This window comes from Eleutherodactylus coqui, chromosome 12 (genome assembly GCF_035609145.1).
Source record: "Eleutherodactylus coqui strain aEleCoq1 chromosome 12, aEleCoq1.hap1, whole genome shotgun sequence".
NCBI classification, from domain to species: domain Eukaryota; kingdom Metazoa; phylum Chordata; class Amphibia; order Anura; family Eleutherodactylidae; genus Eleutherodactylus; species Eleutherodactylus coqui.
In genome coordinates, this window is record NC_089848.1 from 117,263,460 (window position 1) to 117,290,702 (window position 27,243).

Below are 27,243 nucleotides of genomic sequence, written 5' to 3' on the forward strand. Positions count from 1 at the left end.
GACCAAATCATGGCCCAAAGACTGCGCATGATTAGTCTCTGTCCCACTTCTAAAAAAAGGCAATATGCAAGAATGCTGCAACTATCCGATCATCGCGCTCTTATCGCATGCAAGCAAAATCCTGCTCAAGATTATTCAAAAACGCAGGAACCGATTTGTTGAGAGGGAGCTCCTTGACGTCCAAGACGGATTGTGCACGGGATGTGGAACCAGAGATCAAAGCTGAGGTGGATCATGGAGAAGATGCACGAATATCAGGACGTCTACATGGGCTTCATAGACTACAGCTGCATTGAACACAGCAAGCTGTGGAAATGTATGAAGCAAGTTGGCATCCCAGAGCATCTGGAAGAATTGGTACGAGGACTTATGAGAACGAAGAACCTCAGTACGGACAGCATTCGGTAACACTGACTGGTTTGACATTGAGAAAGGCGTCCGACAAGGCTGCATTCTATCACCGGTTCAATCTGTACACCAAAACAATCATGAGTCGATGCAACCTGGACGAATCAACAATTGGAGCGAAAATCGGTGGGAGAACAATCTTCAATATGCCGATGATACAATGTTACTTATTGAAAATGTAAAGGATCTGGAATATCTGACCCAAAGAGTTAAAGAAGAAAGTGAGTACATGGGGCTGTACCTCAGCATAAAGAAAAGCAGGGTAACGATGACCGGTAATGGGACAGTCAACAATGAGGACATTGAAGCAGTTAAAGATTCCCTCTTCCTCGGATCCACAATTGACAGCAGTTTAGAACCAGAAATCAAATGAAGAATTGCCCTTGGCCATAGTGCAATGCAAGGAATGGCAAGGATATGGAAGAGCAACTATATCTGCATTGCTGCAAAGATCCAAATAGTAAATGCAATCGTCTTCCCAACCTCCATATACGCATGCGAAAGTTGGACACTCTGGAAGGCTGATAGAAGAAAAATTGATGCTTTTGAACTATGGTGTGTATACCATGGATGGCAATGGTCACCAACAAGATGGTCCTTGAGAGCATCAAGCCAACAATATCACTAGAGGGCAAAAACACCAAACAGCGGCTCTCAAACGTTGGACATGTCACGCGAGCCAATTCTCTGGAAACAACATTGACGCTCGGTACAGTTAGTGGGTCACGAAGAAGACGACGCCAAAGAACACGCTGGCTGGACGCAATCAGGGCGGATACAAGCATGCACATGGAAGAACAGAAAGAAGCGATCAAGGATAGGAAAGCATGGAGAAGATGATCCTTAAAGTGACCGAAAGTCGACCTCAGCTGAACGGATAATCCTCATCACGGGACAGATTGACACGCGGTATAACAGCGGTTATGTTGCGTTCAATAAACGTGCAACCACAATAACATAAATCAAAGGCACAACAGTGCAAAAAGGAAAACAAAAACTAAAGGGGAATGCTCTCCCTATCGTCCCCTAACCCAGGAGGGGACCCTGCCTACTTGGCAGACTAACCGCTCTGAAAAGTGCGAGCCCACACTCGAACCTGGGCCACTGACCAGTCCCTAACTGGGAGCCCTAGCGCAAAACAAACGGGGAACAAAACCAAACCAAAAACAGCAAAGGACTTAGCTTGTCCAGCAGAGCTTCCAGCACACTATGTTGCTCCATCGCTGTCCAACATGGAACTGCAGAGAATCATTGACCAGCACTGGAGTAACAGTTAGCGCTGCTTAAGTAGCAGCAGAACTACTGAACACCAGGTGCTGACTGACATTAATCTTGCCACCACCACACCTCTCAGCTCCAGGAGAGGCAGGAATGCTACTAAAGCCTGGTTTGGCCTGAGAGCAAGGCGGGAGCCTCAGGACGGCTGCAACAGGTTAGACATTTCTGATGGTAAGATATAGGGTCCGTAATCCGTAATCACCGTTACTTTATGGCCTGATAATGAGATGCTTTTAAGACCGTTATTACGTTATTGAACCCGACTGACTACATCATTCTAAGTAACGCATGCTTCTAGTTGTCCCCGGTTTTAGTTTGACCTCTGACAATATTCTTATAGGCTCTGGATATCCAGACGAGGATACTTAGGCGAGTCGCTCTTGAGCAGCCAGATAGGAACACAAGACAGCAGCAAGTAGCGTCTAAGATTTGTCTACAACTTGCTGACTATTACTTAGAGGAGAAGGATTTCCCCAACACCATGAAATACTACAAGGAAGCAATATCCTACTCGGACCCGGATAAGAAGGTGAGCATCAGGTAGCGTTCATATATCCTACTCGGACCCAGATAAGAAGGTGAGCGTCAGGTAGCGCTAATATATCCTACTCGGACCCAGATAAGAAGGTGAGCATCAGGTAGCGTTCATATATCCTACTCGGACCCAGATAAGAAGGTGAGCGTCAGGTAGTGCTCATATATCCTACTCGGACCCAGATAAGAAGGTGAGCATCAGGTAGCGTTCATATATCCTACTCGGACCCAGATAAGAAGGTGAGCATCAGGTAGCGTTCATATATCCTACTCGGACCCAGATAAGAAGGTGAGCATCAGGTAGCGTTCATATATCCTACTCGGACCCGGATAAGAAGGTGAGCATCAGGTAGCGTTCATATATCCTACTCGGACCCAGATAAGAAGGTGAGCGTCAGGTAGCGCTCATATATCCTACTCGGACCCAGATAAGAAGGTGAGCGTCAGGTAGTGCTCATATATCCTACTCGGACTCAGATAAGAAGGTGAGCGTCAGGTAGCGCTAATATATCCTACTCGGACTCAGATAAGAAGGTGAGCGTCAGGTAGCGCTCATATATCCTACTCGGACTCAGATAAGAAGGTGAGCGTCAGGTAGCGCTCATATATCTTACTCGGACTCAGATAAGAAGGTGAGCGTCAGGTAGCGCTAATATATCCTACTCGGACCCAGATAAGAAGGTGAGCGTCAGGTAGCGTTCATATATCCTACTCGGACTCAGATGAGAAGGTGAGCGCCAGGTAGCGCTCATATATCCTACTCGGACCCAGATAAGAAGGTGAGTGTCAGGTAGCGCTCATATATCCTACTCGGACCCAGATAAGAAGGTGAGCGTCAGGTAGCGCTCATATATCCTACTCGGACCCAGATAAGAAGGTGAGCGTCAGGTAGCGCTCATATATCCTACTCGGACTCAAATGAGAAGGTGAGCGTCAGGTAGTGCTCATATATCCTACTCGGACCCGGATAAGAAGGTGAGCATCAGGTAGCGTTCATATATCCTACTCGGACCCAGATAAGAAGGTGAGCGTCAGGTAGCGCTCATATATCCTACTCGGACCCAGATAAGAAGGTGAGCGTCAGGTAGTGCTCATATATCCTACTCGGACTCAGATAAGAAGGTGAGCGTCAGGTAGCGCTAATATATCCTACTCGGACTCAGATAAGAAGGTGAGCGTCAGGTAGCGCTCATATATCCTACTCGGACTCAGATAAGAAGGTGAGCGTCAGGTAGCGCTCATATATCTTACTCGGACTCAGATAAGAAGGTGAGCGTCAGGTAGCTTCATATATCCTACTCGGACCCAGATAAGAAGGTGAGTGTCAGGTAGTGCTCATATATCCTACTCGGACCCAGATAAGAAGGTGAGCGTCAGGTAGCGTTCATATATCCTACTCGGACTCAGATGAGAAGGTGAGCATCAGGTAGCGCTCATATATCCTACTCGGACCCAGATAAGAAGGTGAGCGTCAGGTAGCGCTCATATATCCTACTCGGACTCAGATGAGAAGGTGAGCGTCAGGTAGCGCTCATATATCCTACTCGGACCCGTATAAGAAGGTGAGTGTCAGGTAGCGCTCATATATCCTACTCGGACCCAGATAAGAAGGTGAGCATCAGGTAGCGCTCATATATCCTACTCGGACCCGGATAAGAAGGTGAGTGTCAGGTAGCGCTCATATATCCTACTCGGACCCAGATAAGAAGGTGAGCATCAGGTAGCGTTCATATATCCTACTCGGACCCAGATAAGAAGGTGAGCGTCAGGTAGCGTTCATATATCCTACTCGGACCCAGATAAGAAGGTGAGCGTCAGGTAGCGCTCATATATCCTACTCGGACCCAGATAAGAAGGTGAGCGCCAGGTAGCGCTTATATATCCTACTCGGACCCAGATAAGAAGGTGAGCGTCAGGTAGCGCTTATATATCCTACTCGGACCCAGATAAGAAGGTGAGCGTCAGGTAGCGCTTATATATCCTACTCGGAACCAGATAAGAAGGTGAGCGTCAGGTAGCGTTGATATATCCTACTCGGACCCAGATAAGAAGGTGAGTGTCAGGTAGCGCTTATATATCCTACTCGGACCCAGATAAGAAGGTGAGCGTCAGGTAGCGTTCATATATCCTACTCGGACCCAGATAAGTAGGTGAGCGTCAGGTAGCACTCATATATCCTACTCAGACCCAGATAAGAAGGTGAGTGTCAGGTAGTGCTCATATATCCTACTTGGACCCAGATAAGAAGGTGAGCGTCAGGTAGCGTTCATATATCCTACTCGGACCCAGATAAGAAGGTGAGCGTCAGGTAGTGTTCATATATCCTACTTGGACCCAGATAAGAAGGTGAGTGTCAGGTAGCGCTTATATATCCTACTCGGACCCAGATAAGAAGGTGAGCGTCAGGTAGCGCTCATATATCCTACTCAGACCCAGATAAGAAGGTGAGCGTCAGGTAGCGTTCATATATCCTACTCGGACCCAGATAAGAAGGTGAGCATCAGGTAGTGCTCATATATCCTACTCGGACCCAGATAAGAAGGTGAGCGCCAGGTAGTGCTCATATATCCTACTCGGACCCAGATAAGAAGGTGAGCGTCAGGTAGTGCTCATATATCCTACTCGGACCCGGATAAGAAGGTGAGCGTCAGGTAGCGCTCATATATCCTACTTGGACCCAGATAAGAATGTGAGCATCAGGTAGCGTTCATATATCCTACTCGGACCCAGATAAGAAGGTGAGTGTCAGGTAGTGCTCATATATCCTACTCGGACCCAGATAAGAAGGTGAGTGTCAGGTAGCGCTCATATATCCTACTCGGATCCAGATAAGAAGGTGAGCGTCAGGTAGTGTTCGTAAATCCTACTCGGACCCAGATACAAAGGTAAGCGTCAGGTAGCGCCCATATATCCTACTCAGACCCAGATAAGAAGGTGAGCATCAGGTAGCGTTCATATATCCTACTCGGACCCAGATAAGAAGGTGAGTGTTAGGTAGCTTCATATATCCTACTCGGACCCAGATAAGAAGGTGAGTGTCAGGTAGCGTTCATATATCCTACTCGGACCCAGATAAGAAGGTGAGCATCAGGTAGCGCTCATATATCCTACTCGGATCAAGATAAGAAGGTGAGTGTCAGGTAGCTTCATATATCCTACTCGGACCCAGATAAGAAGGTGAGCATCAGGTAGTGCTCATATATCCTACTCGGACCCAGATAAGAAGATGAGCGCCAGGTAGCGCTTATATATCCTACTCGGACCCAGATAAGAAGGTGAGTGTCAGGTAGCGTTCATATATCCTACTCTGACCCAGATAAGAAGGTGAGCATCAGGTAGCGCTCATATATCCTACTCGGATCAAGATAAGAAGGTGAGTGTCAGGTAGCTTCATATATCCTACTCGGACCCAGATAAGAAGGTGAGCGTCAGGTAGTGTCCATATATCCTACTCGGACCCAGATAAGAAGGTGAGTGTCAGGTAGCGCTCATATATCCTACTCGGACCCAGATAAGAAGGTGAGTGTCAGGTAGCGCTCATATATCCTACTCGGACCCAGATAAGAAGGTGAGCGTCAGGTAGTGTTCATATATCCTACTCAGACCCAGATAAGAAGGTGAGCATCAGGTAGCGTTCATATATCCTACTCGGACCCAGATATGAAGGTGAGTGTCAGGTAGCGCTGATATATCCTACTCGGACCCAGATAAGAAGGTGAGCGTCAGGTAGCGTTCATATATCCTACTCGGACCCAGATAAGAAGGTGAGCGCCAGGTAGCGCTTATATATCCTACTCGGACCCAGATAAGAAGGTGAGTGTCAGGTAGCTTCATATATCCTACTCGGACCCAGATAAGAAGGTGAGCGTCAGGTAGCGTTCATATATCCTACTCGGACCCAGATAAGAAGGTGAGCGTCAGGTAGCGTTCATATATCCTACTCGGACCCAGATAAGAAGGTGAGTGTCAGGTAGCGCTCATATATCCTACTCGGACCCAGATAAGAAGGTGAGCGTCAGGTAGCGTTCATATATCCTACTCGGACCCAGATAAGAAGGTGAGTGTCAGGTAGTGCTCATATATCCTACTCGGACCCAGATAAGAAGGTGAGTGTCAGGTAGCGCTCATATATCCTACTCGGACCCAGATAAGAAGGTGAGCGTCAGGTAGCGTTCATATATCCTACTCGGACCCAGATATGAAGGTGAGTGTCAGGTAGCGCTTATATATCCTACTCAGACCCAGATAAGAAGGTGAGCGTCAGGTAGCGTTCATATATCCTACTCGGACCCAGATATGAATGTGAGTGTCAGGTAGCGCTCATATATCCTACTCGGACCCAGATAAGAAGGTGAGCGTCAGGTAGCGTTCATATATCCTACTCGGACCCAGATAAGAAGGTGAGCGCCAGGTAGCGCTTATATATCCTACTCGGACCCAGATAAGAAGGTGAGTGTCAGGTAGCTTCATATATCCTACTCGGACCCAGATAAGAAGGTGAGCGTCAGGTAGCGTTCATATATCCTACTCGGACCCAGATAAGAAGGTGAGTGTCAGGTAGCGCTCATATATCCTACTCGGACCCAGATAAGAAGGTGAGCGTCAGGTAGCGTTCATATATCCTACTCGGACCCAGATATGAAGGTGAGTGTCAGGTAGCGCTTATATATCCTACTCGGACCCAGATAAGAAGGTGAGTGTCAGGTAGTGTTCATATATCCTACTCGGACCCAGATAAGAAGGTGAGCGTCAGGTAGCGTTCATATATCCTACTCGGACCCAGATAAGAAGGTGAGCGCCAGGTAGCGCTTATATATCCTACTCGGACCCAGATAAGAAGGTGAGTGTCAGGTAGCTTCATATATCCTACTCGGACCCAGATAAGAAGGTGAGCGTCAGGTAGCGCTCATATATCCTTCTCGGATCCAGATAAGAAGGTGAGCGTCAGGTAGTGTTCGTATATCCTACTCGGACCCAGATAAGAAGGTGAGTGTCAGGTAGCGCCCATATATCCTACTCGGACCCAGATAAGAAGGTGAGCGCCAGGTTGCGCTTATATATCCTACTCGGACCCAGATAAGAAGGTGAGTGTCAGGTAGCGCCCATATCTACTACTCGGACCCAGATAAGAAGGTGAGCGTCAGGTAGCGTTCATATATCCTACTCGGACCCAGATAAGAAGGTGAGTGTCAGGTAGCTCCCATATATCCTACTCGGACCCAGATAAGAAGGTGAGCATCAGGTAGTGCTCATATATCCTACTCGGACCCAGATAAGAAGGTGAGCGTCAGGTAGCGTTCATATATCCTATTCGGACCCAGATAAGAAGGTGAGCGTCAGGTAGCGTTCATATATCCTACTCGGACCCAGATAAGAAGGTGAGTGTCAGGTAGTGCTCATATATCCTACTCGGACCCAGATAAGAAGGTGAGCGTCAGGTAGTGCTCATATATCCTACTCGGACCCAGATAAGAAGGTGAGCGTCAGGTAGCTCCCATATATCCTACTCGGACCCAGATAAGAAGGTGAGCGTCAGGTAGTGCTCATATATCCTACTCGGACCCAGATAAGAAGGTGAGCGTCAGGTAGTGCTCATATATCCTACTCGGACCCAGATAAGAAGGTGAGCGTCAGGTAGCGCTTATATATCCTACTCGGACCCAGATAAGAAGGTGAGTGTCAGGTAGCGCCCATATATACTACTCAGACCCAGATAAGAAGGTGAGCGTCAGGTAGCGTTCATATATCCTATTCGGACCCAGATAAGAAGGTGAGCGTCAGGTAGCGCCCATATATCCTACTCGGAACCAGATAAGAAGGTGAGCGTCAGGTAGCGTTCATATATCCTACTCGGATCCAGATAAGAAGGTGAGCGTCAGGTAGCGCTCATATATCCTACTCGGACCCAGATAAGAAGGTGAGTGTCAGGTAGTGCTCATATATCCTACTCGGACCCAGATGAGAAGGTGAGCGTCAGGTAGTGTTCATATATCCTACTCGGACCCAGATAAGAAGGTGAGTGTCAGGTAGCGCTTATATATCCTACTTGGACCCAGATAAGAAGGTGAGTGTCAGGTAGCGCCCATATATCCTACTCGGAACCAGATAAGAAGGTGAGCGTCAGGTAGCGTTCATATATCCTACTCGGATCCAGATAAGAAGGTGAGCGTCAGGTAGTGCTCATATATCCTATTCGGACCCAGATAAGAAGGTGAGCGTCAGGTAGTGCTCATATATCCTACTCGGACCCAGATAAGAAGGTGAGTGTCAGGTAGTGCTCATATATCCTACTCGGACCCAGATAAGAAGGTGAGTGTTAAGGTCCATTTACACGCAAAGATGATTACTCAACATTTGTCAGAAACTGGCAGTTTTCAGCAATCATTTTGCATTAGCTACTAATGGGATAATCATCCCATTGGTAGCTAACTAGCTTCATTTGCATGTATTTAGTGAACAGCGAGTGGTCTGTTCTCTAAACACATCCCTTTTGTTCTGCCGCGGGCAGCAGGATTCATACAATGCTATCAGCGCTGCCCGCGGAGAACACAGCATGCCGTGCCTGTTATCAGGGCCACCAGATTTCATGCTGACCTGAAGTCAGCGATGAGCGAAGAGTGCACGGTAAGTGCACGATGGGCACACATTTACATGCAACAGCTATCGCTCAAAAGCCGTTGCTTGGACGGATTTGTAATGATAGTCATTGCGTGTAAATCAGCCTTTAGGCAGCGTCCATATATCATCCTCAGACCCAGATAAGAAGGTGAGTGTTCAGGCAGCGTTTTTTATGTAATTCCAATCGGAGTTTCTGTCACAGCTGCAGAAAACAGGGCTGGAAACTAAGTGAACCTCTTAACTGTTTTGTGAAACGCAGACAGCGGCCACCACTTTGGAGTTTGTTTCCATTATATTTGGAATATCGGATAACATAGTGACTGCGCTGTTCTATATGCCAAATAAAATGGAATCAGACGGAAGCCGGGTGTCCATTTCACAATGTAGGTGAACGGTTCCATTCATTTCCGCACGGTGCTCTTGTCTGTTGCTGTGATGGAAACCGCAAATGGAATTACACAGCAGGGTGAAAGGGTTCAAGTGTGCAAAATGTCACATATGACCTACGTGTACTCTGCCTCCCTTCCAAGTTACACCCCGAGACTACTACTATGAAACGACTACTATGCCGCTCTTGTGCATTGTGGTGTCCATGCCCAACTCTACTGTCATGCAGGTGCGCATGCGCTGTTCTCTGCCGTTGGGGTGTAAGCAGAGTTACTGGTATTTCTAGCTGCACAGGCTGCTGTATTGGCATCTGGGTACATCCTAACCCTGGAAGGATGGCGCCTGCGCGGCTGCTTGTACAACTCGGCAACATTACAATGTGTTTGTGGATTAAGGCTAGGGCTACACGGTGATGTGAAGATTGTATTATGGCACTGCAATGTCAGTGGGGTCGGGGGGTGCTGTGACCTGAAACCTCATGCAGCTGCAACACACCAGTCACGGAAAGTCGTGAGTCACTTGCATCTGTGACCGGTCTGCGATGTGGGCGTTGTTTAAGGGCCATTCACAGGGTGTATACTCAGTTCCATATTTGTTACGGACCCACTAAAGTAAATGAGTGTATTCAGATGTGCGTTTTTCATGCGGACCAATGTAGCGCATAAAATATCACAGCATGTCCTGTTTGGTTCGGTAGTCACGGACCACAATCGCCCATTAAGGTCTATGGGTGCCCAGACGCATTAGCATTTATGTCCGCTGCGTCCTTCTGTGCACCCGGTTTCTGTGCGTTTTAACAAAACTGACATTTCTTGGACTTTCTTGCGGGTTGTTCTGCCCATGAAAATTGGATGACACATCGATGCAACATTGACATAAAACCTGCTGGTATGCAGCAAAACCTCATGTAACATCACATATAGCTGCAGTGAGGACAGCGCTTCTTTACGGACCGAAAGAGCATAGATCCGTGTGAACGAGCCTTCACAGCCAGAGCGCAGCTCTGAGACATTGCACGACCGCAAGCTGCACAAGTCTTTGGGTTGCGTGACGTGTCTGAGACTTTATGTTGCCATATAGCCCTAAAGTTTAACTGCACTTTCTAATAACTTTGCACATGTCATAGGGATATGTCAAAAGTTTTGATCGCTGGTGGTCCGAGACCCCCCATGATCAGTAGAACGAGTCAGCTTGTCCAAGTTGCTGCCACTGCTTGCTATCTGAAGACTGGGTCAGTAGGAAGTCTATGGGTCGGTCTTCAGCTAGCGAGCAGTGAGGGCACTCAGATAAGTGCTCCAGCAGGCTCATTCTAGCGCTCAGTGGGGGTCCCAGCAGCCGGATCGCAGCCATCCAAACTATTGATATACCCATATGACATGTCAAAAGTTTTTAGAAAGCGCCGTTACTCTTTGAGTGCGCCCTAAGACATTCTGAAGGTGCTGTCAGGACGGAGCCTCATGGTGTCCTCGCTACAAGTTACATCTCGTCATCACATTTCTGCAGACCTCTTGGCAGTAACAATCCTGTGAATGTCTCCGGCGCTGGCACAGTCACAAAGCTGGGAATGTTCTAATAATATCCGCGACCAAGAGCGTGACGAGGCCTTCTAGTTCAGTAGCAGTTGTGTAAGGTCACGCTCCTTAGTCACAATGTATGGGGTTCACGTTTCTGAGGAGGAGTCACAACTTTCCTGGCCTCCAACTTGGGTCACTCTAATATTAGTCCCCTGTAGGAGTCAATGGAAAGAGGTCTGAAATGTGAGCATGACGCCGAGTGCCATCACAAAGCATTGCTTCCTACAGCTATAGGAAGGTTTTCATTAAAGGGACGGCGCCTCCAGCAGGTTCTGTCTATTGGCTACAAGTCAGGACTGGATTTGATGAGGAAGTTACAGAACTTCAGTCTTATCTTTTATTAGTTCTATCCGTGGGGAGGGAGGAGTTTAGTTGCGCCACCGACAACACCTCCCGTCTGACGCTTTGTCCCTTCCGTTGTCCAGGCATTGATGAAGATGACGCATCTCTTCTTACTAATGAATGAACTGGATTCCTGTGAAGCCCAATGTAGAGACCTCCTTGAGGAGCCGAGATACAAGGACCAAGCTACCATGGTACATAAATGGTGCTGTTTGTGGTTACGGTATAGTAGATGTTCTATCACCAGTCGAGTCCTAGAATTCTGGTGTTTTTAACGTTAACGTACACATTGAATCTAAAGCTTCCTAAAAACAACAGCCCCTGTGCTGTGCCTCCAACCCTTTCACGACCAAGGGGCGCTGATGCTTCTGCGGAGGGGTACAAGAACACTGGCGGCTCGACGCTCCAAACACAACCGAATAGTTAGAACAGTTGGTGGACGCGTCTCCCTTATTTGGTTAAATATACGACCAGCATTGGAGAACACGTTTCGGGCCAAAACCCCTTCATCGGTTCAGCTGGATTAAACAGTTGGAGACCTGAGTGGCGCGAGAGAACACCAGGAATCCGGCGGAGGATGTAGTGATCGGGCTGGCCCCTCCATATCCTTCCTGGGGTCGCTTTTTATTCCGTTTTTTTTCTTGAAAGACCTTGTGAACAAAAACATTGTGTATTTTTTTCTAACAGTGTTCACATTACTGGATTAATTATGAGAGATTTTACTAGACTGGACCTTTATGGGCGCAGAAATATCATTTTTTACGCAGAGACTGGGAACGGGGTTTTAACTTTTTAATTTTAATTTTCTATAAGAATGAAAAAATCTTTTTGACTTTTTTTTACTTTTCCTCTGTTCCCATAGGGGACTTGAACTTGCAATCGTTTGATCGCTTACAAAGTATAATGCAATACTCAGGTATTTCATTCTACTTTATTCTAACAAGCATTTTATGAAGATGTGCCACAGGCAACAATCATGGCAGCTCTGAGGGCCCTCAGAAATAGAGACACCCGCACTACATAGCGCTGGCGTGGCTGCCATGCTCACTCCATACACTGCTGAAAATAGACGCATTTCGATAGGGAACAAGCAGCTCTTTGGGATTTGTAGCGGTCACTGTGCAGAGAGGAGGAGGAGGGAGAAGAATATGGCTGTCCATCATGGCGTATTATCAGTGGCGTTATCCGGTGGTTTCTGCCCCCAACTTAATACTACAATGTGGGCTTCTGAGTCGATCCTGCAATCGTGCTTGGTGCAAATGCCAGAAACTATTGGAAACCCTCTCACACAGGGACCTTATTAGTTTCTAAGTAATGGAAGCCTATCGTTCCCTCCAGGGCTCCGTCTGGGTGCCATATTTGACGATCCAGACGGAACCTTGGGGCGGAAACCGGGGATGGAGGCCAAAACGAGATGTGAACAAGCCCTTATTATATGATGTGATGTCATGAACAAGAATTCCAGGTGGCAGTCCTCATTTTCTGATAGAATTCCAATCTGAAGGGTTGTAAATTATAACTAACCTCTTCTTATAAATGACGGCACATGTTACACGGCGGTGAGCTGCCTGTACTGCTTCATAACTTCTCAGCCACTTCATAAACTTTTATCCTTGTCACTCAGAGTGATGATGTCACTCACTCCCTGTCTTCATAGTGTCTATTCTCTGGCAGGTGATGGCCGACGTCATGTTTCACAAGCAGGAATATGAGAAAGCGCTAGAATATTTTCGCCAGGTTTTGGAGAGGACACCCGGTGGGTTTAATCCTAAAGTGTTCTTTAAATGGATTGTACATTATTATTGATGTTGAATTTCACAAATGCATAGTCAAAGGGGTCATTTAGCTGTAGACTATTGATGGCCTTTGCTCAGGATAGGCCGTAAATAGTAGGTCGGCAGAGGTCCACCGTCCAGGACCTCCCATTGATCACTTGTTTTCCAGGACAATGCACTTGTGTACAGAGTTGGTTTCTGCAGGAAACAGACAGCTCTGTTTCCACTGCAGTGGCCAGGCTTGGTATTACAGGCAAAGCTCCCATTCACTTCAGTGTAATAGTTGGGCCACTGCAGTAAGTCGGAGCTCTCTGCTTGCTGCAGAAATCAACTCAATGCACAAAAACACTAGCTCGGTGAACAGCTGATTGGATGCTGATTATGTGCTGCCAGCAAGGATTCAGCTCTGTGGGGACAAACCATGCCTTGCACAACCATGTGTCCGCCATACATTCTGAATTGGCTTGTGTGAAGGCCAGGTAGACGAGTGCCAATCTCATTGATGAGCGCTCGTTATTGAGATGTGAGAAGGCCCTTCCTATGTGATATACACACACGTGTGTCATGGATTTACATGTATAACGCTGGCCTTATACGTAAAGAATCGCCCCTTTCTAGGGAACGTTTGGACACGTTTTGGAATACTTGTTTTATGCATCATTAATGATCCTCCGATTGTAATGACTGATATATGGTAGGTGCAACAACATTTATATCGGCGATCGACAAGAGGTGATCGATGATCAAGTAAAAAAACATTTTACCAACGCAGTTTAGCCTGTGATCAGTATTTAAATCTTGGATCAATTTGATTCCCGGATGTTGGTGGATCAAACTGATTGATCGAAGTTTAACCGGTGACTTGGCCAATATGGCGGACTTGAATGATAGCCTTTCTCTGGGTGGTGAAATTCCATCCATGTTTGCTGCTGGTAGCAGCCATCTTTTTACTATCGCTATGAATGCTGGGAAGATCATGTGACTTCAGTCACCAATCATAGTGCACGATACATTTTGTTTAGGTTGAACCTTTGATTGCAGATCACGTAGTTTAAACAATCTTAGGTCAGAAAGTGTTGGGGCTGCGACCTGGCGCCACAGCTGATCGCAGTTTAACTGAACTGGGATGAACAGCATGGTTGGTGCAGCCGCCCGTTAAACTATACCATATGGACGATGAGTGATTAGAACCAAGGAGGCAGAATCCCCGGGTTGGATCCCATCACTTTAGTGGTCTGGTCCTACATGTTCAGCTGTATGTGTGATGTTTTTGAATACCGTATAACAGATCAACGTCTACAAACACTTGTCTATTCTAGATAATTTTACAGCTCTGAGTAAATTCATCGATCTTCTAAGAAGAAGCGGGAAACTTGCAGGAGCTCAGCGCTTCCTTACCGTGGCATTAGAGCAATCCTCAAGAGCGACCCTTGAACCGGGATATAATTTCTGTAAGGGTCTCCACTGTTGGTAAGTAAGCAGCTCCTTTACCTCCTTCTGCACGTGCGCTCTATATATGTACGTTGCACGCTGGGTTTTGTGTATGGAGCCGGTTCAGAAACGCTGGTAGCTGACGCCCGCCGGCAACAACCGTGATCAGCGTTCACATTGATTGCGGCTGTTAACAGTTTAAATGCTGCATTGTAAATATCATAAAAGTAAAGGCTGCCCAAGAATTGCGCAGTTGCTTTTTAAAAATTTTTAATATCTCCCCACTTAGAAAATGTTAAAGCTCTCCAGTCCATTATAAGGGGCCGTGGAAAAATGGAACTCATTCCGCAAAAAACAGGTCCTCATATAGCATGTAGCCAGACAGTTACAAGAAATGTAAGACATGAAAACATTCTGGGCTTTTACTATTGACTAGGTCATCAATAACCGATCGCCTGGCCGGCCGTCAGCGGGGCCCACATGTTGTCAGAACAGGTCATCAATAGAGATGGGCGAGCACCCAAATGCTCGGGTCCTCGTTATTTGAGTCGAGCTTTTTGTAACATTTGAGAGCTCTACTCGAGTAACGAACCCCATTGACTACAATGGGAGACTCAAACATTTTTGTATGGGGGCCGCCAGGTGCCGAGCTTTTTTTTGGTTCGTGTGTGTTCTCTCCCTCTCCCTCTCCCTTTCTCTCTCTCTCTCTCTCTCTCTCTCTCTTCTGCCTACCTGCCAGCCAAAAAATTTGCTGTTGACACCTGCGCTGCGTCATGGCGGGGAGGGGCCAAAACAGGCACATCACAGCGGGGAGGAGCCAAAAACTGGGGCGGGTCGAACACGGCGTGATGTTCGTTCGAGTAACGAGCACCATCGAGTACGCTAATACTTGAACGAGCATCAAGCTCGGCAGAGTACGTTCGCTCAACTGTAGTCATCAATAGTAAAAGCCCAGAACACGCCTTCATCTCCTTCCAGACCAAAGAGTTCTCATTTTGTCGTCCCCACCTCCCGAGAGCTGTAACGTCTAACATTTCCGTCCATGTAGTGTGCGAGCGATTGTTGTTCGTGCGAGAAAATTGTATTTTTAATGGTACCAGTTAATGTATCAGAATATACTGAAGAACATTTAAGTGGGGGGAAATAAAACGTTGCATTTGTGCCAATGTTTGGGGGCTTTAGCACGTTGTTCTGGTGGTCAGCAGCATTACGGCCAGATCAGGGGTTTGCTTCCCGTTGGTGTATGCTCAGACCCAGAGCTTGTCTTGTCAGTTGGACGGTTGTGGGGGCTCGCTTCTCTAAGGCGAATGGCAGGTTTTTATAAGTAACATTTTGGGGTCTTTTTTGATACTTTTTATTCCATTTATTTTGGATCTTGAGGTAAAAAAGCTGCAGCTTTAGCATTCTGTGTTTTTATGTTGTTCACCATGCCGGAGAAATAGTGCAGTGTTTTAATATTTCAGACTTCCACAAACACGGCCAGACTGGGAAAAAAGATTTAGAATGCTCATTTATTTGTTTATGTTTTTAAAAATTGTATTAAACCTTTTATACATTTTTTAGTCCCTCCATTAGATTGGTGATAAAAGTCTGATTGGTGAGACCCCCTACTGATCCCAGAAAAGTGGCAACCCCTCTTTTCCTTTCTACGCGCTCACTGTACACACCCGCAGTGGTGAGGAGGAGATTGAATGGAGCGCTGATCACACTTGCACATGACCGACATAGCAGAGTACAAGCTCTCGGATATCTGTGACAGCCCCATTGGAGATGAATGGAGCAGTGATCACGATGCCACTGGGTGCAGCAGGCCTGCAGTGAGGAGTAGAGGGGAAACTGGATCCCTGTCCTCGGGATCACCACTGAGTCCCCCACCTATCAGACTTTTATCACCTATCCTGTAGCTTGGTGATAAAAGTCAATCTTGGTACAACCCCTTAAAGTGTTTTTGCAGCCCTTGGGAGTTGTTCAATATGATAATGCGGCCCTGAGTCCAGAAGACGTTGTGCACCCCTGTTTTAAAGTGCTACCATATATCTAGGATCTGCCATCACTTCATTATGATGAGGGTGCTGCCTGTGGGACCCCAACCGATTCTGTGAGCGGGTCCGGCCGCAGTTCCTTGTCTAGAGTGGATGGGAGCGTCGCTCCACAAGGAAAACTCAGAAGAGAATGCAGCAGGGAATGTTCGCTTACCTCCTCCTAATGTAAACTGAGCGATCTAGAACCCTCCACTAATATTCTCCGCATGTTCTACCCCAGGCACATCGGACAGCCTAACGAGGCACTCAAATTTTTTAATAAGGCTCGGAAAGACAACGAGTGGGGCGAAAGAGCCGTCACCAACATGATCCAGATCTGCCTTAATCCAGACAATGAGCTTGTCGGCGGGGAGGTGTTGGACAGCCTGGAAGAAGATGACAGGTAACATTGTACTTCAGTGAATACGATATGGGGTAATGGAATTATGGCCGCCATGACTCTAGAACGTCCTACTGATATGGATACACAGAGACCGTTCACATTGTAGATAGCTGTGCCGTTATCAGTGAGGACGCACATTGGGACCAATCAATCCAGCAATAGGATTAACACTGACAAACATTGGCACAGCCTAGAAATGGTGGCCCTTGAGAGTCAGACGTCCCACTGTAATGTCACATTATGGCACCATGATGGTGAGGTCTCATGAGGTCAATGTCTGATTCAGTCTTGTTCGGGAAAAGCGGAATTCAGAGAAGTTGGGAGTCCGGACTGCAGAGAAGTTACTGAAGGAGTTCCACCCTCGCACTGAACACGGACAGAAGCGACTAATTATGCTGCAGTGTTATTGCCTTATGGCTACCAGAGACAAAGGCAACGTTGAGACGGCCCTCGGCGCACTCACAGACATGGCCACCACCGAGGTAACGCCGCAGTTTTACACTATTTCTGTATTTTGGTTAATGCTGCTCTAAATTCTATCATTTGCCGTGGAGTTGTATATCAGCTCACCAAAAGAATTACGATTAACTTTGGTTCCTTGTGCAGAATTAGGGTTGGTGTTCAGTGGCGGAAATTCACAACTCTGTTTTGTTGGGTCAGCCATGCTTGCAAAAGTGACAACAGGAAGTGCAGCCATATTGTTTTAATTTTCATGTAGTTTCTCAGAAAACCGACAGCCTGTCTTTCTGTCCACATACTTATATATAAAAGGCAAGGCATATTGGTGGCAGCTCATGTTTAAAAAGTATGTAGGCACTCGAAAATTATGGAGAGGCTTGAAATATAAGCCCTACCCTGAAAATAAGCCCTAGCTGCATTACATTAAAAAAAAGCAACACATTACCTAGCAAGCTTGGTTCACATGTCTCACACTGCTCTCCGGAGCTATGAAAGGCTTCCTGCAGTCCTCGGCCGCCCACAAAAGATCGCTTCCCGGTTACAGAATTCATAAATTCCGCCTCCATGGCGATGGTTCTGATTGGCTGAGCAGCGCTCAAGAACCAATCAGTGCAGCACCCGATGAACCAATTTTATGGCTGTGATTGGTTCATCCAATGCTGCATTGATTGGCTGAGCGGCGCTCAAGAACCAATCACAGCCATCGCGTTGTGGAGGCGGGATTTATGAATTGGCCAATCAATGCAGTGCTGGATGAACCAATCACGGCCATCACATTGGTTCATTGAGCGCTGTACTGATTGGCTCAGCAGCACTGGAGAACTAATCAGAGCCATCGCTTCCTGGAGGTGGGACCTATGAATCCTGTAACCAAGAGGCGATGTTCTGTGGACTGCAGGAAACCTGCCGGAGCTCCGGAGGGCAGCGGGAGGACCGTGGACCGAGCCTGCTAGGTAAGTATAATAAGACATTCCCCCAAAATAAGACCCTAGTGCCTCTTTTGGGGCAAAAGTTAATGTAAGACAGGGTCTTATGTTCGGGGAAACACGGTATATGTCGTCCCTAAAACGCATGTGCGACCCCCCACCCCCACCCCTCTCTCCGGCAGGAGCTCTTATTTTCTTAGTTGAGAAGAAAGATCCTACTCTTCAATCGTGCATCGATTACTAGGAACTAAACAAGATTACTATTAAGAATCGCTGGCAGCTGGTGGCACCTTCTGCATTGCAACAGCCTAGGTTGGTACTGCAGATACAACTCCCACTGCATTCAATACCACCCCAGGCCACAGCAATGTTGGCGGCGCTATCTGTTCCTGTGCTGTCCTCTATAACAGCGCCCCGGGCATCAGCTGGGCAGTGGGGATCCAGAGCGGTGGATCCCAGCAGATCAACTATTAATGATAATGACCTATGCTGAGAATAGGTCATCCATAGTGAAAGTCCCAGACAACCTTTCTCATGTTTCATGATAATCAAAAGAAATGATCACCGTTTTCTGGAGTCCGGGGGAGTTTTTCACACTTTGTTGCTAGCGTTCAATATATGACAAAGAGGTAGTTTTATCACCTGCTCCTAAGAACCTCATTCTAAAGGGACCAGTAATGTGGTTGCACTTCCTATTTTCACAAGGCCAGCACACCTGTCTGCCCACTGATGGAACAAGGTATGATTCCCTAAAATGGTTGTGTCATCCCCTGTGGTTGTAGAAGGAGAACGTGGCAGTGCTGCTGGCCATGGCTCAAGCATACATGATTCTGAAGCAAACTCCGCGAGCGAGAAACCAGCTGAAGAGGTTGTCCAAGGCGCAGTGGACTCTGGAAGACGCCGAAGATCTTCAAAAGAGTTGGTTGCTGCTTGCTGACCTTTACATCAACTCAGGAAAATATGACATCGCGACGGACTTACTGACGCGTTGTCTGAAGTACAATAAGGTAAGAGGGGAAACAGTCAGGGCCCTTGTTAGATACACGTCTAGAGAACAGTATGAATGCGATGAGAGCCGGATCTGATGGCATCTGAGATGTCCAACGCAGCAGAGTCCCAAAGATCAGGCCTGAACATCCGCAGCAGAAAAGTCGGCCACATGAGAATGAGATCCGCAGGCCCCATTTTTACATCATGTATTGTAAGACGTTGGTGGATTCTCATCCTGGGATCTGAACTAAAATTGTGCAAACAGATCGGCCATATTTGAACTTATCAACAAGAGGTGTACGTTGGTATGGAATTTAAAGGGATTGTCCAGTTCTGAACTATTGACGACCTATGCTCCGGATATATCCTTAATAGTTCAGTAGCAGGGGGTCCATCACCCAGGTACCCCACCGTTGTGCTGTTGGCCAAGCTACTATCACAGTTGCTGATAAGTGTTCAGAGCCGTCTTCTTCTGGCTCTGAATGTTGTGCCAACAGCCCAGCAGACTGCAGAAGGCCCTTATGATCAACTATTGATGTACCCGAGGGTAGGTCATCGCAAATAGTTTAAAGTTGTACAGCCCTTTTAAAGTGACCCTCTGGTTTTGAGACAGAATTCTATAAGGGAGGGAGTATATTGCCTGCATTTGATTGTCTCCTCCATAACTCCATTATGCCAGTCCTGGTCCTGCTTTTAGGCTGCGAAAATGGCCGAATCCAAGTTTAAACTATCTAATATCCAATAATAGTGCATTGGTAGTGTTAGACTATTAATGCTCTATACCTGCTTTGTGATTGGCTAATGATCAGCACTGGCCAATCACAGAGCACATAGACTAGTTTGAAAATGGTAGCAGCCATCTTGACCACCAGAAAATGAAAGTGGAACCAGCACAACAGAAGGACAGAGGCAAAGATCAAGTGTAGGTCTTATACCCCCTCCCGGCTCTGGTCCTAGGACAGAATTTGGTCCCGAAACCGGAGGGTCACTTTAAACAAACGTTGCCTAGATAAATAGTGCAAGTGAAGATACATCTTATAATTTATCATATTACAGAAAAATGCCTGTTTCCACTTCTCAGCCACTTCTCCAGCCCACAGCCTCCTTTACTGATTATTCACTCTCAATTTACTGGTAAAATCCGTTATGAGAGGCAGGATAGATTATCAGTTCACTGAGGGATCAGCTTACATGCTGCCCATAAAGGTCTATGGAGAGGGAAGCTACGTGAGAGGGAGATAGAGGCCGAGATTCACACAGGTGCTGCGACTTCAGTGCTGGAATCACAGCTACACTGCCAAGTACTGCTGTAGAATGTCATTCATGCTGCTTACGAGGGTAAGCTACAGAGCATGGAAGCAGGGTCTCCTCTTCCATTCTTGGTGTTCATCCTGACCTGGTAGTGCCCTGGGCCTCGGCATGATAAGAACACTCGTTCCAGGTTTCCCTTTTTCTGGACGTTCTTCATGCTTCCTGGAATCTTACAATGCAACTTGTGGAAGCTCCTGTGTGTAACATGCAGATCTGTGTACTTGGGGTGCTTTTACATGGGATGACCTGCTGGGCACAGATGCCTGATAAGACGCCCCAACGATGATCATACCTTTACTTTTATACAGGAACAATCATCGCTAGTGAATGAAGGCGGAGTGGACCAGGGATAATTCTGGCCAACCCGCCGCCATTCACAATGACCAGGCAGTGGTTCATACGTGAACGACTGCCTGTTTACACGGCTGATCCATTGTCCAGTTTTAGGGATGCAAAAACTAAATGACGAATGAGAAGCAAATGAACTCTCATTCATTGTTCGGTCAAGGAATGCATGTACACTTACGGTTTATCGGCCCATGTAAAAGGGTCATTACACGCATATAAAGAGGCAGTTCTGTTCTCCAGCCCTGATTTACAAACTGTTTCTTATGTGATTCCCCGCAGTCCTGCTGTAAAGCGTATGAATATCTCGGCTTCATTATGGAGAAGGAGCAGTCGTATAAAGATGCTGCAGACAACTACAAGCTCGCCTGGGAATACAGCAGTCAGTCCAGCCCGGCTGTCGGTGTGTAGTATGGATGGGGTTACATTGTAGAGACAGACCGCTGTGCTCACATATACCACTCAGCATTGAAATTCACAGCAATCGGCATGTTGAGGATTTAAAGGGGTTGTCCCACGCCGAAACGGGTTTTTTTTTTTTTCAATAGCCCCCCCGTTCGGCGCAAGACAAACCCGATGCAGGGGTTAAAAAAAAACAAAACGGACAGTGCTTACCTAAATCCCCGCGCTCCGGTGACTTCTTACTTACCTTGTGAAGATGGCCGCCGGGATCTTCTCCCTCGGTGGACCGCAGGTCTTCTGTGCGGTCCATTGCCGATTCCAGCCTCCTGATTGGCTGGAATCGGCACGTGACGGGGCGGAGCTACGAGGAGCCGCTCTCCGGCACGAGCGGCCCCATTCAGAAAAGAAGAAGACCGGACTGCGCAAGCGCGTCTAATCGGGAGATTAGACGCTGAAAATTAGACGGCACCATGGAGACGAGGACACCAGCAACGGAACAGGTAAGTGAATAACTTCTGTATGTCTCATATTTAATGCACAATGTACATTACAAAGTGCATTAATATGGCCATACAGAAGTGTATAACCCCACTTGCTTTCGCGGGACAACCCCTTTAACATCTCAGCGTATGTCAATGCTGCGCAGAATTGATGAGATTTACTAAAATCTGATCCTCATGGCTTGTACTGGACATGTTGCATGACGCCGGTGTAACAGAGTCGCTCCCTGCTGTAGCGTTATCCATTACCAGCCACACTATCACACCCGATAGAAGACAACACACTTCTGGTTTTCGACAATTTGGCCACAGCAGCCATTTTATCACAAAACAATTACAGAACTTATCATAATGAACCCAATTAAACCAACCAACACAGGGGGAGGTCCTTGGAGGCCCATATATCTGTTACCTCACCATTAAATGAAGTGTATATATACCAACTGCCTCCAGTCGCTCCCGACTGCCTCGGAGACCCACTAGCTTTTACAAGGCTAGACACACCACCGACTCTGCAGGGATTACCCCTCTGTCATAGCCAAGATTACCAACTCCAAGGACCTCCCACCTGCCACAGCAAGCATGGTCTGACCACCTCAGATCTGTGCCGCACCCCACAAAAACAGCTCCCTCTCGATCCCTTCCTGGGTGGCCAATGACCAAAGGTCAATACCAACCGTGTTCAAGTGAACTCCATCATTCCTCCAAAAATTACCCTTTCCAGATCCACATGGTGAACTGCCACACCACCATTCCTTACCATGAAACTCAAAATTTCCCTATTCTACCTTATCCGCGCCTTGTTCAGTCTCTCCACCGATGTTGCATTACGCCCAGACTCATGCCGCACAATTTCCAACCATACCACCACCAACCCTGGGAATGACTTCAATAAACACAAAATGTCGTGCCTGATATCCCGTGAAAGCTCCCGCAACAGCCTCCTCCCCAAATCATATCCACCAACATGCATCACCACAATATACGGTATCCTATCCAACCCCATGAAATGCTGAAACTCTGGTATCACTCTGCACCACGACATGCCTCATCACCTTCCACATCCTCTGCAAATCCCAACTGCCTTCCATTCTGGTGTATGCTTGCTCTGTCCGCCCCCCAGTAGACATATGAATGCCCCAAAATCCACACTACAGCCGTGCCACGATCTTTAAGAGAAGAAAGACAAGAAGAGAGAGTGGGAGGGAAAAAAATTGGGAGGTGGAGGGAGGGGGACCAACCCCAATTTTTTTCATAAACTGATATAAAAACAATTTAACATTCCTCCTCCCACCTTAAGCCCCCCCCCCCCCCAACTCTTCACAACCTTCCAATCCATGCATCTATATATATAAAAATGAATGTCTGTCTGTCTGTCTGTTTGTCCTTTATGCATTACTACACCATTCATCCGATCGCCATGAAACTTTGGGGAGTTGCTGAGTACACTCCTGGGAAGATTATAGGCATAGTACAACTATCCTACGATAGGTGGCGCGCATGCGAGCGTCGTCGACAGTTACGCACCCCCCCCCCCACGTAGATCGTTCGATTTCCATCATTGCCACTAATTCTCTCACTTCCCGATGTCGTAGAAACATGAAATTTGGCAGGAGCATTGATTATGTCATAAATAGGAAAAGTTAATGGGTCCCAACTCAATTATTCAATTCTGAGCGCCAAAGGATTAGCGTCCAAATTTTATGTACGGAATCTAATTCTCTCACTTCCTGATGTCCTCTATATATATAAAAATGAATGTATGTCGGTATGTCTGGGTGTCTGTCCTTTATGCATTACTACACCATTCATCTAATCACCATGAAACTTTGGAAAGTTGTTGAGTACACTCCTGGGAAGATTACTGGCATATTATACTATATATATATATATATATATTATACTCAGGTAACATGAAAGCTGCACTGTGATTGGTTGTTATATATTATACTGCTGAGGTAACATGAAAGCTGTGCTGTGATTGGTTGTTATATATTATACTGAGGTAACATGAAAGCTGCGCTGTGATTGGTTGTTATATATTATACTGCTGAGATAAAATGAAAGCTGCGCTGTGATTTGTTGTTTTATATTATACTGAGATAACATGAAAGCTGCACTGTGATTGGTTGTTATATTATACCGCTGAGGTAACATGAAAGCTGCGCTGCGATTGGTTGTTATAGATTATACTGAGGTAACATGAATGCTGCGCTGTGATTGGTTGTTATATATTATACTGAGGTAACATGAAAGCTGTGCTGTGATTGGTTGTTATATATTATACTGAGGTAACATGAAAGCTGTGCTGTGATTGGTTGTTATATATTATACTGAGGTAACATGAAAGCTGCGCTGTGATTGGTTGTTATATATTATACTGAGGTAACATGAAAGCTTCGCTGTGATTGGTTGTTATATATTATACTGAGGTAACATGAAAGCTGTGCTGTGATTGGTTGTTATATATTATACCGCTGAGGTAACATGAAAGCTGCACTGTGATTGGTTGTTATATATTATACTGCTGAGGTAACATGAAAGCTGCGCTGTGATTGGGTGGTATATATTATACCGCTGAGGGAACATGAAAGCTGCGCTGTGATTGTGTGGTATATATTATACTGCTGAGGTAACATGAAAGCTGCGCTGTGATTGGTTGTTATATATTATACTGAGGTAACATGAAAGCTGCGCTGTGATTGGTTGTTATATATTATACTACTGAGGTAACATGAAAGCTGCGTTGTGATTGGTTGTTATATATTATACTGAGGTAACATGAAAACTGTGCTGTGATTGGTTGTTATATATTATACTGAGGTAACATGAAAGCTGCACTGTGATTGGTTGCTATTAGAGATGAGCGAACGTACTCGGATAAGCACTACTCGTCCGAGTAATGTGCTTTATCCGAGTACCTCTCCGCTCGTCCTGAAAGATTCGGGATGCGCTGCGGAGCGGGGAGCTGCAGGGGAGAGCGGGGAGGAACGGAGGTGAGATCTTTCTCTCCTTCTCTCCCGCCCGCTCTGCCCCGCTCCCCGCTGCGACTCACCTGTCAGCAGCGGAGCGCCCCGAATCTTTCAGGACGAGCGGAGAGATACTCGGATAAAGCACATTACTCGGACGAGTAGTGCTTATTCGAGTACGTTCGCTCATCTCTAGTTGTTATATATTATACTACTGAGGTAACATGAAAGCTGCGCTGTGATTGGTTGTTTTATATTATACTACTGAGGTAACATGAGTGCTGTGCTGTGATTGGTTGTTATATATTATACTGCTGAGGTGACATGAAAGCTGCGCTGTGATTGGTTGTTATATATTTTACTGCTGAGATAACATGAAAGCTGCGCTGTGATTGGTTGTTATATATTATACTGCTGAGGTAACATGAGAGCTGCGCTGTGATTGGTTGTTATATATTATACTGAGGTAACATGAAAGCTGCTCTGTGATTGGTTGCCATATATTATACCGCTGAGGTAACATGAAAGCTGCGCTGTGATTGGTTGTTATATATTATACCACTGAGGTAACATGAAAGCTGTGCTGTGATTGGTTGGTATATATTATACTGAGGTAACATGAAAGCTGCTCTGTGATTGGTTGCTATATATTATACCGCTGAGGTAACATGTAAGCTGCGCTGCGATTGGTTGTTATATATTATACAGAAGTAACATGAAAGCTGTGCTGTGATTGGTTGTTATATATTATACTGCTGAGGTAACATGAAAGCTGCGCTGTGATTGGTTGTTATATATTATACTGCTGAGGTAACATGAAAGCTGCGCTGTGATTGGTTGCTATATATTATACTGAGGTAACATGAAAGCTGCGCTGTGATTGGTTGTTATATATTATACCGCTGAGGTAACTTGAAAGCTGCGCTGTGATTGGTTGTTATCTAGATATAGAAAAACGAATGTATGTATGTATGTCTGTCTTCGCAGCAACGCGCGACGGGTAAGCTAGTTAACAATAAATGTGGTCTAACATAGGAACTATACCTCCATGACCCCATCTGCCAATCCTATTAATTACCCCTGAATTCAAACCTTTTTGTGGGTTTCTCCTCTGTTTGTGGGGGTTAATCCTATAAAAACGAATTGTTTCCTGTGATTTCAGCTCTAGTGTGTAAGTTAGTTAAAGGAGTTATCCTTAGGATGGGTCATCAATATCAGTTTAGTGCGGGGTCCAACTCTCAGCGCCCCCACCGATCGAATTGTAACTCAATCCTATTCACTTGAGATTCTGATGTGAATTATCGTTAAAGCTATTGAGCAAGGGCAACCATGCACCTCCTGTTAAGTCCCACCCACTTTTAAAGAAACTTAAAGGGGTTGTCTCACGCCGAAACGGGGTTTATTTTTATTCAATAGGCCCCCCGTTCAGCACGAGACAAACCTGATGCATGTGATACAAAAAAAAACAAAAAACGGGTAGTACTTATTCGAATCCCCGCGCTACGGCGACTTCTTCCTTCTTCTTACTTACCTTAGTAAGATGGCCGCCGGGATCTTCACTGTGCAGTCCATTGCCGATTCCAGCCTCCTGATTGGCTGGAATCGGCACACGTGACGGGGCGGAGCTACGAGGAGCCGCTCACCGGCACGAGCGCCCCATTCAGAAGACAGAAGACCGCACAGCGCAAGCGCGTCTAAAATCGCCAGAAGAGGCGATTTTAGACGAATCCATGGAGACGAGGACGCCAGCAACGGAGCAGGTAAGTGAATAACTTCTGTATGGCTCATAATTAATGCACAATGTATATTACAAAGTGCATTAATATGGCCATACAGAAGTGTATAACCCCACTTGCTTTCGCGGGACAACCCCTTTAAGCAACATAGTAACATAGTATGTAAGGCTGAAAAAAACATATATCCATCCAGTTCAGCCTATTACCCTCAATGTTGATTCAGAGGAAGGCAACATAAATAGATGATAGCAGAGATCTCTGTATTGTCACCTGATATATCTATACAGTTATAAGGGCGCACCCTTGTTACAGTCCTGGGGTATAATAGATGATGGGAGAGAGCTCTGTACTGACCCCTGATATATTATACATCATTATTATAGCACCCCCTTGTTACAGTCCTGGGTATAATAAATGATGGGAGAGATCTCTGTACTGACCCCAGATATATCTATACAGTTATTAGGGCGCACCCTTGTTACAGTCCTGGGGTATAATAGATGATGGGAGAGAGCTCTGTACTGACCCCTGATATATCTATCCATAGTTATTAGAGCGCCCCCTTGTTACACTCCTGGGTATTATAGATGATGGGAGAGATCTCTGTACTGACCCCTGATATATCTATACATAGTTATTGTAGCACCCCCTTTTTACAATCCTTGGTATAATAGATGATGGGAGAGATCTCTGTACTGACCCCTGACATATTATACATAATTATTAGAGCGCCCCCTTGTTACAATCCTTGGTATAATAGATGATGGGAGAGATCTCTGTACTGACCCCTGATATATCTATACATAGTTATTAGAGTGCCCCCTTGTTACAGAC

At 46.3% G+C, this 27,243-nt stretch overlaps 1 protein-coding gene across 1 annotated transcript in view; it reads left to right on the top strand.

Moving 5' to 3' along the window:
• TTC21A (tetratricopeptide repeat domain 21A) overlaps positions 1–27,243 on the top strand; it is a 178,035-nt gene that overhangs the window by 128,551 nt on the left and 22,241 nt on the right. Inside the window, exons 20-27 of the mRNA XM_066584631.1 lie at positions 2,027–2,215; positions 11,225–11,335; positions 12,816–12,897; positions 14,236–14,386; positions 16,610–16,771; positions 17,058–17,253; positions 18,939–19,163; positions 21,085–21,205. Coding sequence (XP_066440728.1) covers positions 2,027–2,215; positions 11,225–11,335; positions 12,816–12,897; positions 14,236–14,386; positions 16,610–16,771; positions 17,058–17,253; positions 18,939–19,163; positions 21,085–21,205 — 1,237 coding nt within the window. The remainder of the gene's footprint in view (positions 1–2,026; positions 2,216–11,224; positions 11,336–12,815; positions 12,898–14,235; positions 14,387–16,609; positions 16,772–17,057; positions 17,254–18,938; positions 19,164–21,084; positions 21,206–27,243) is intronic.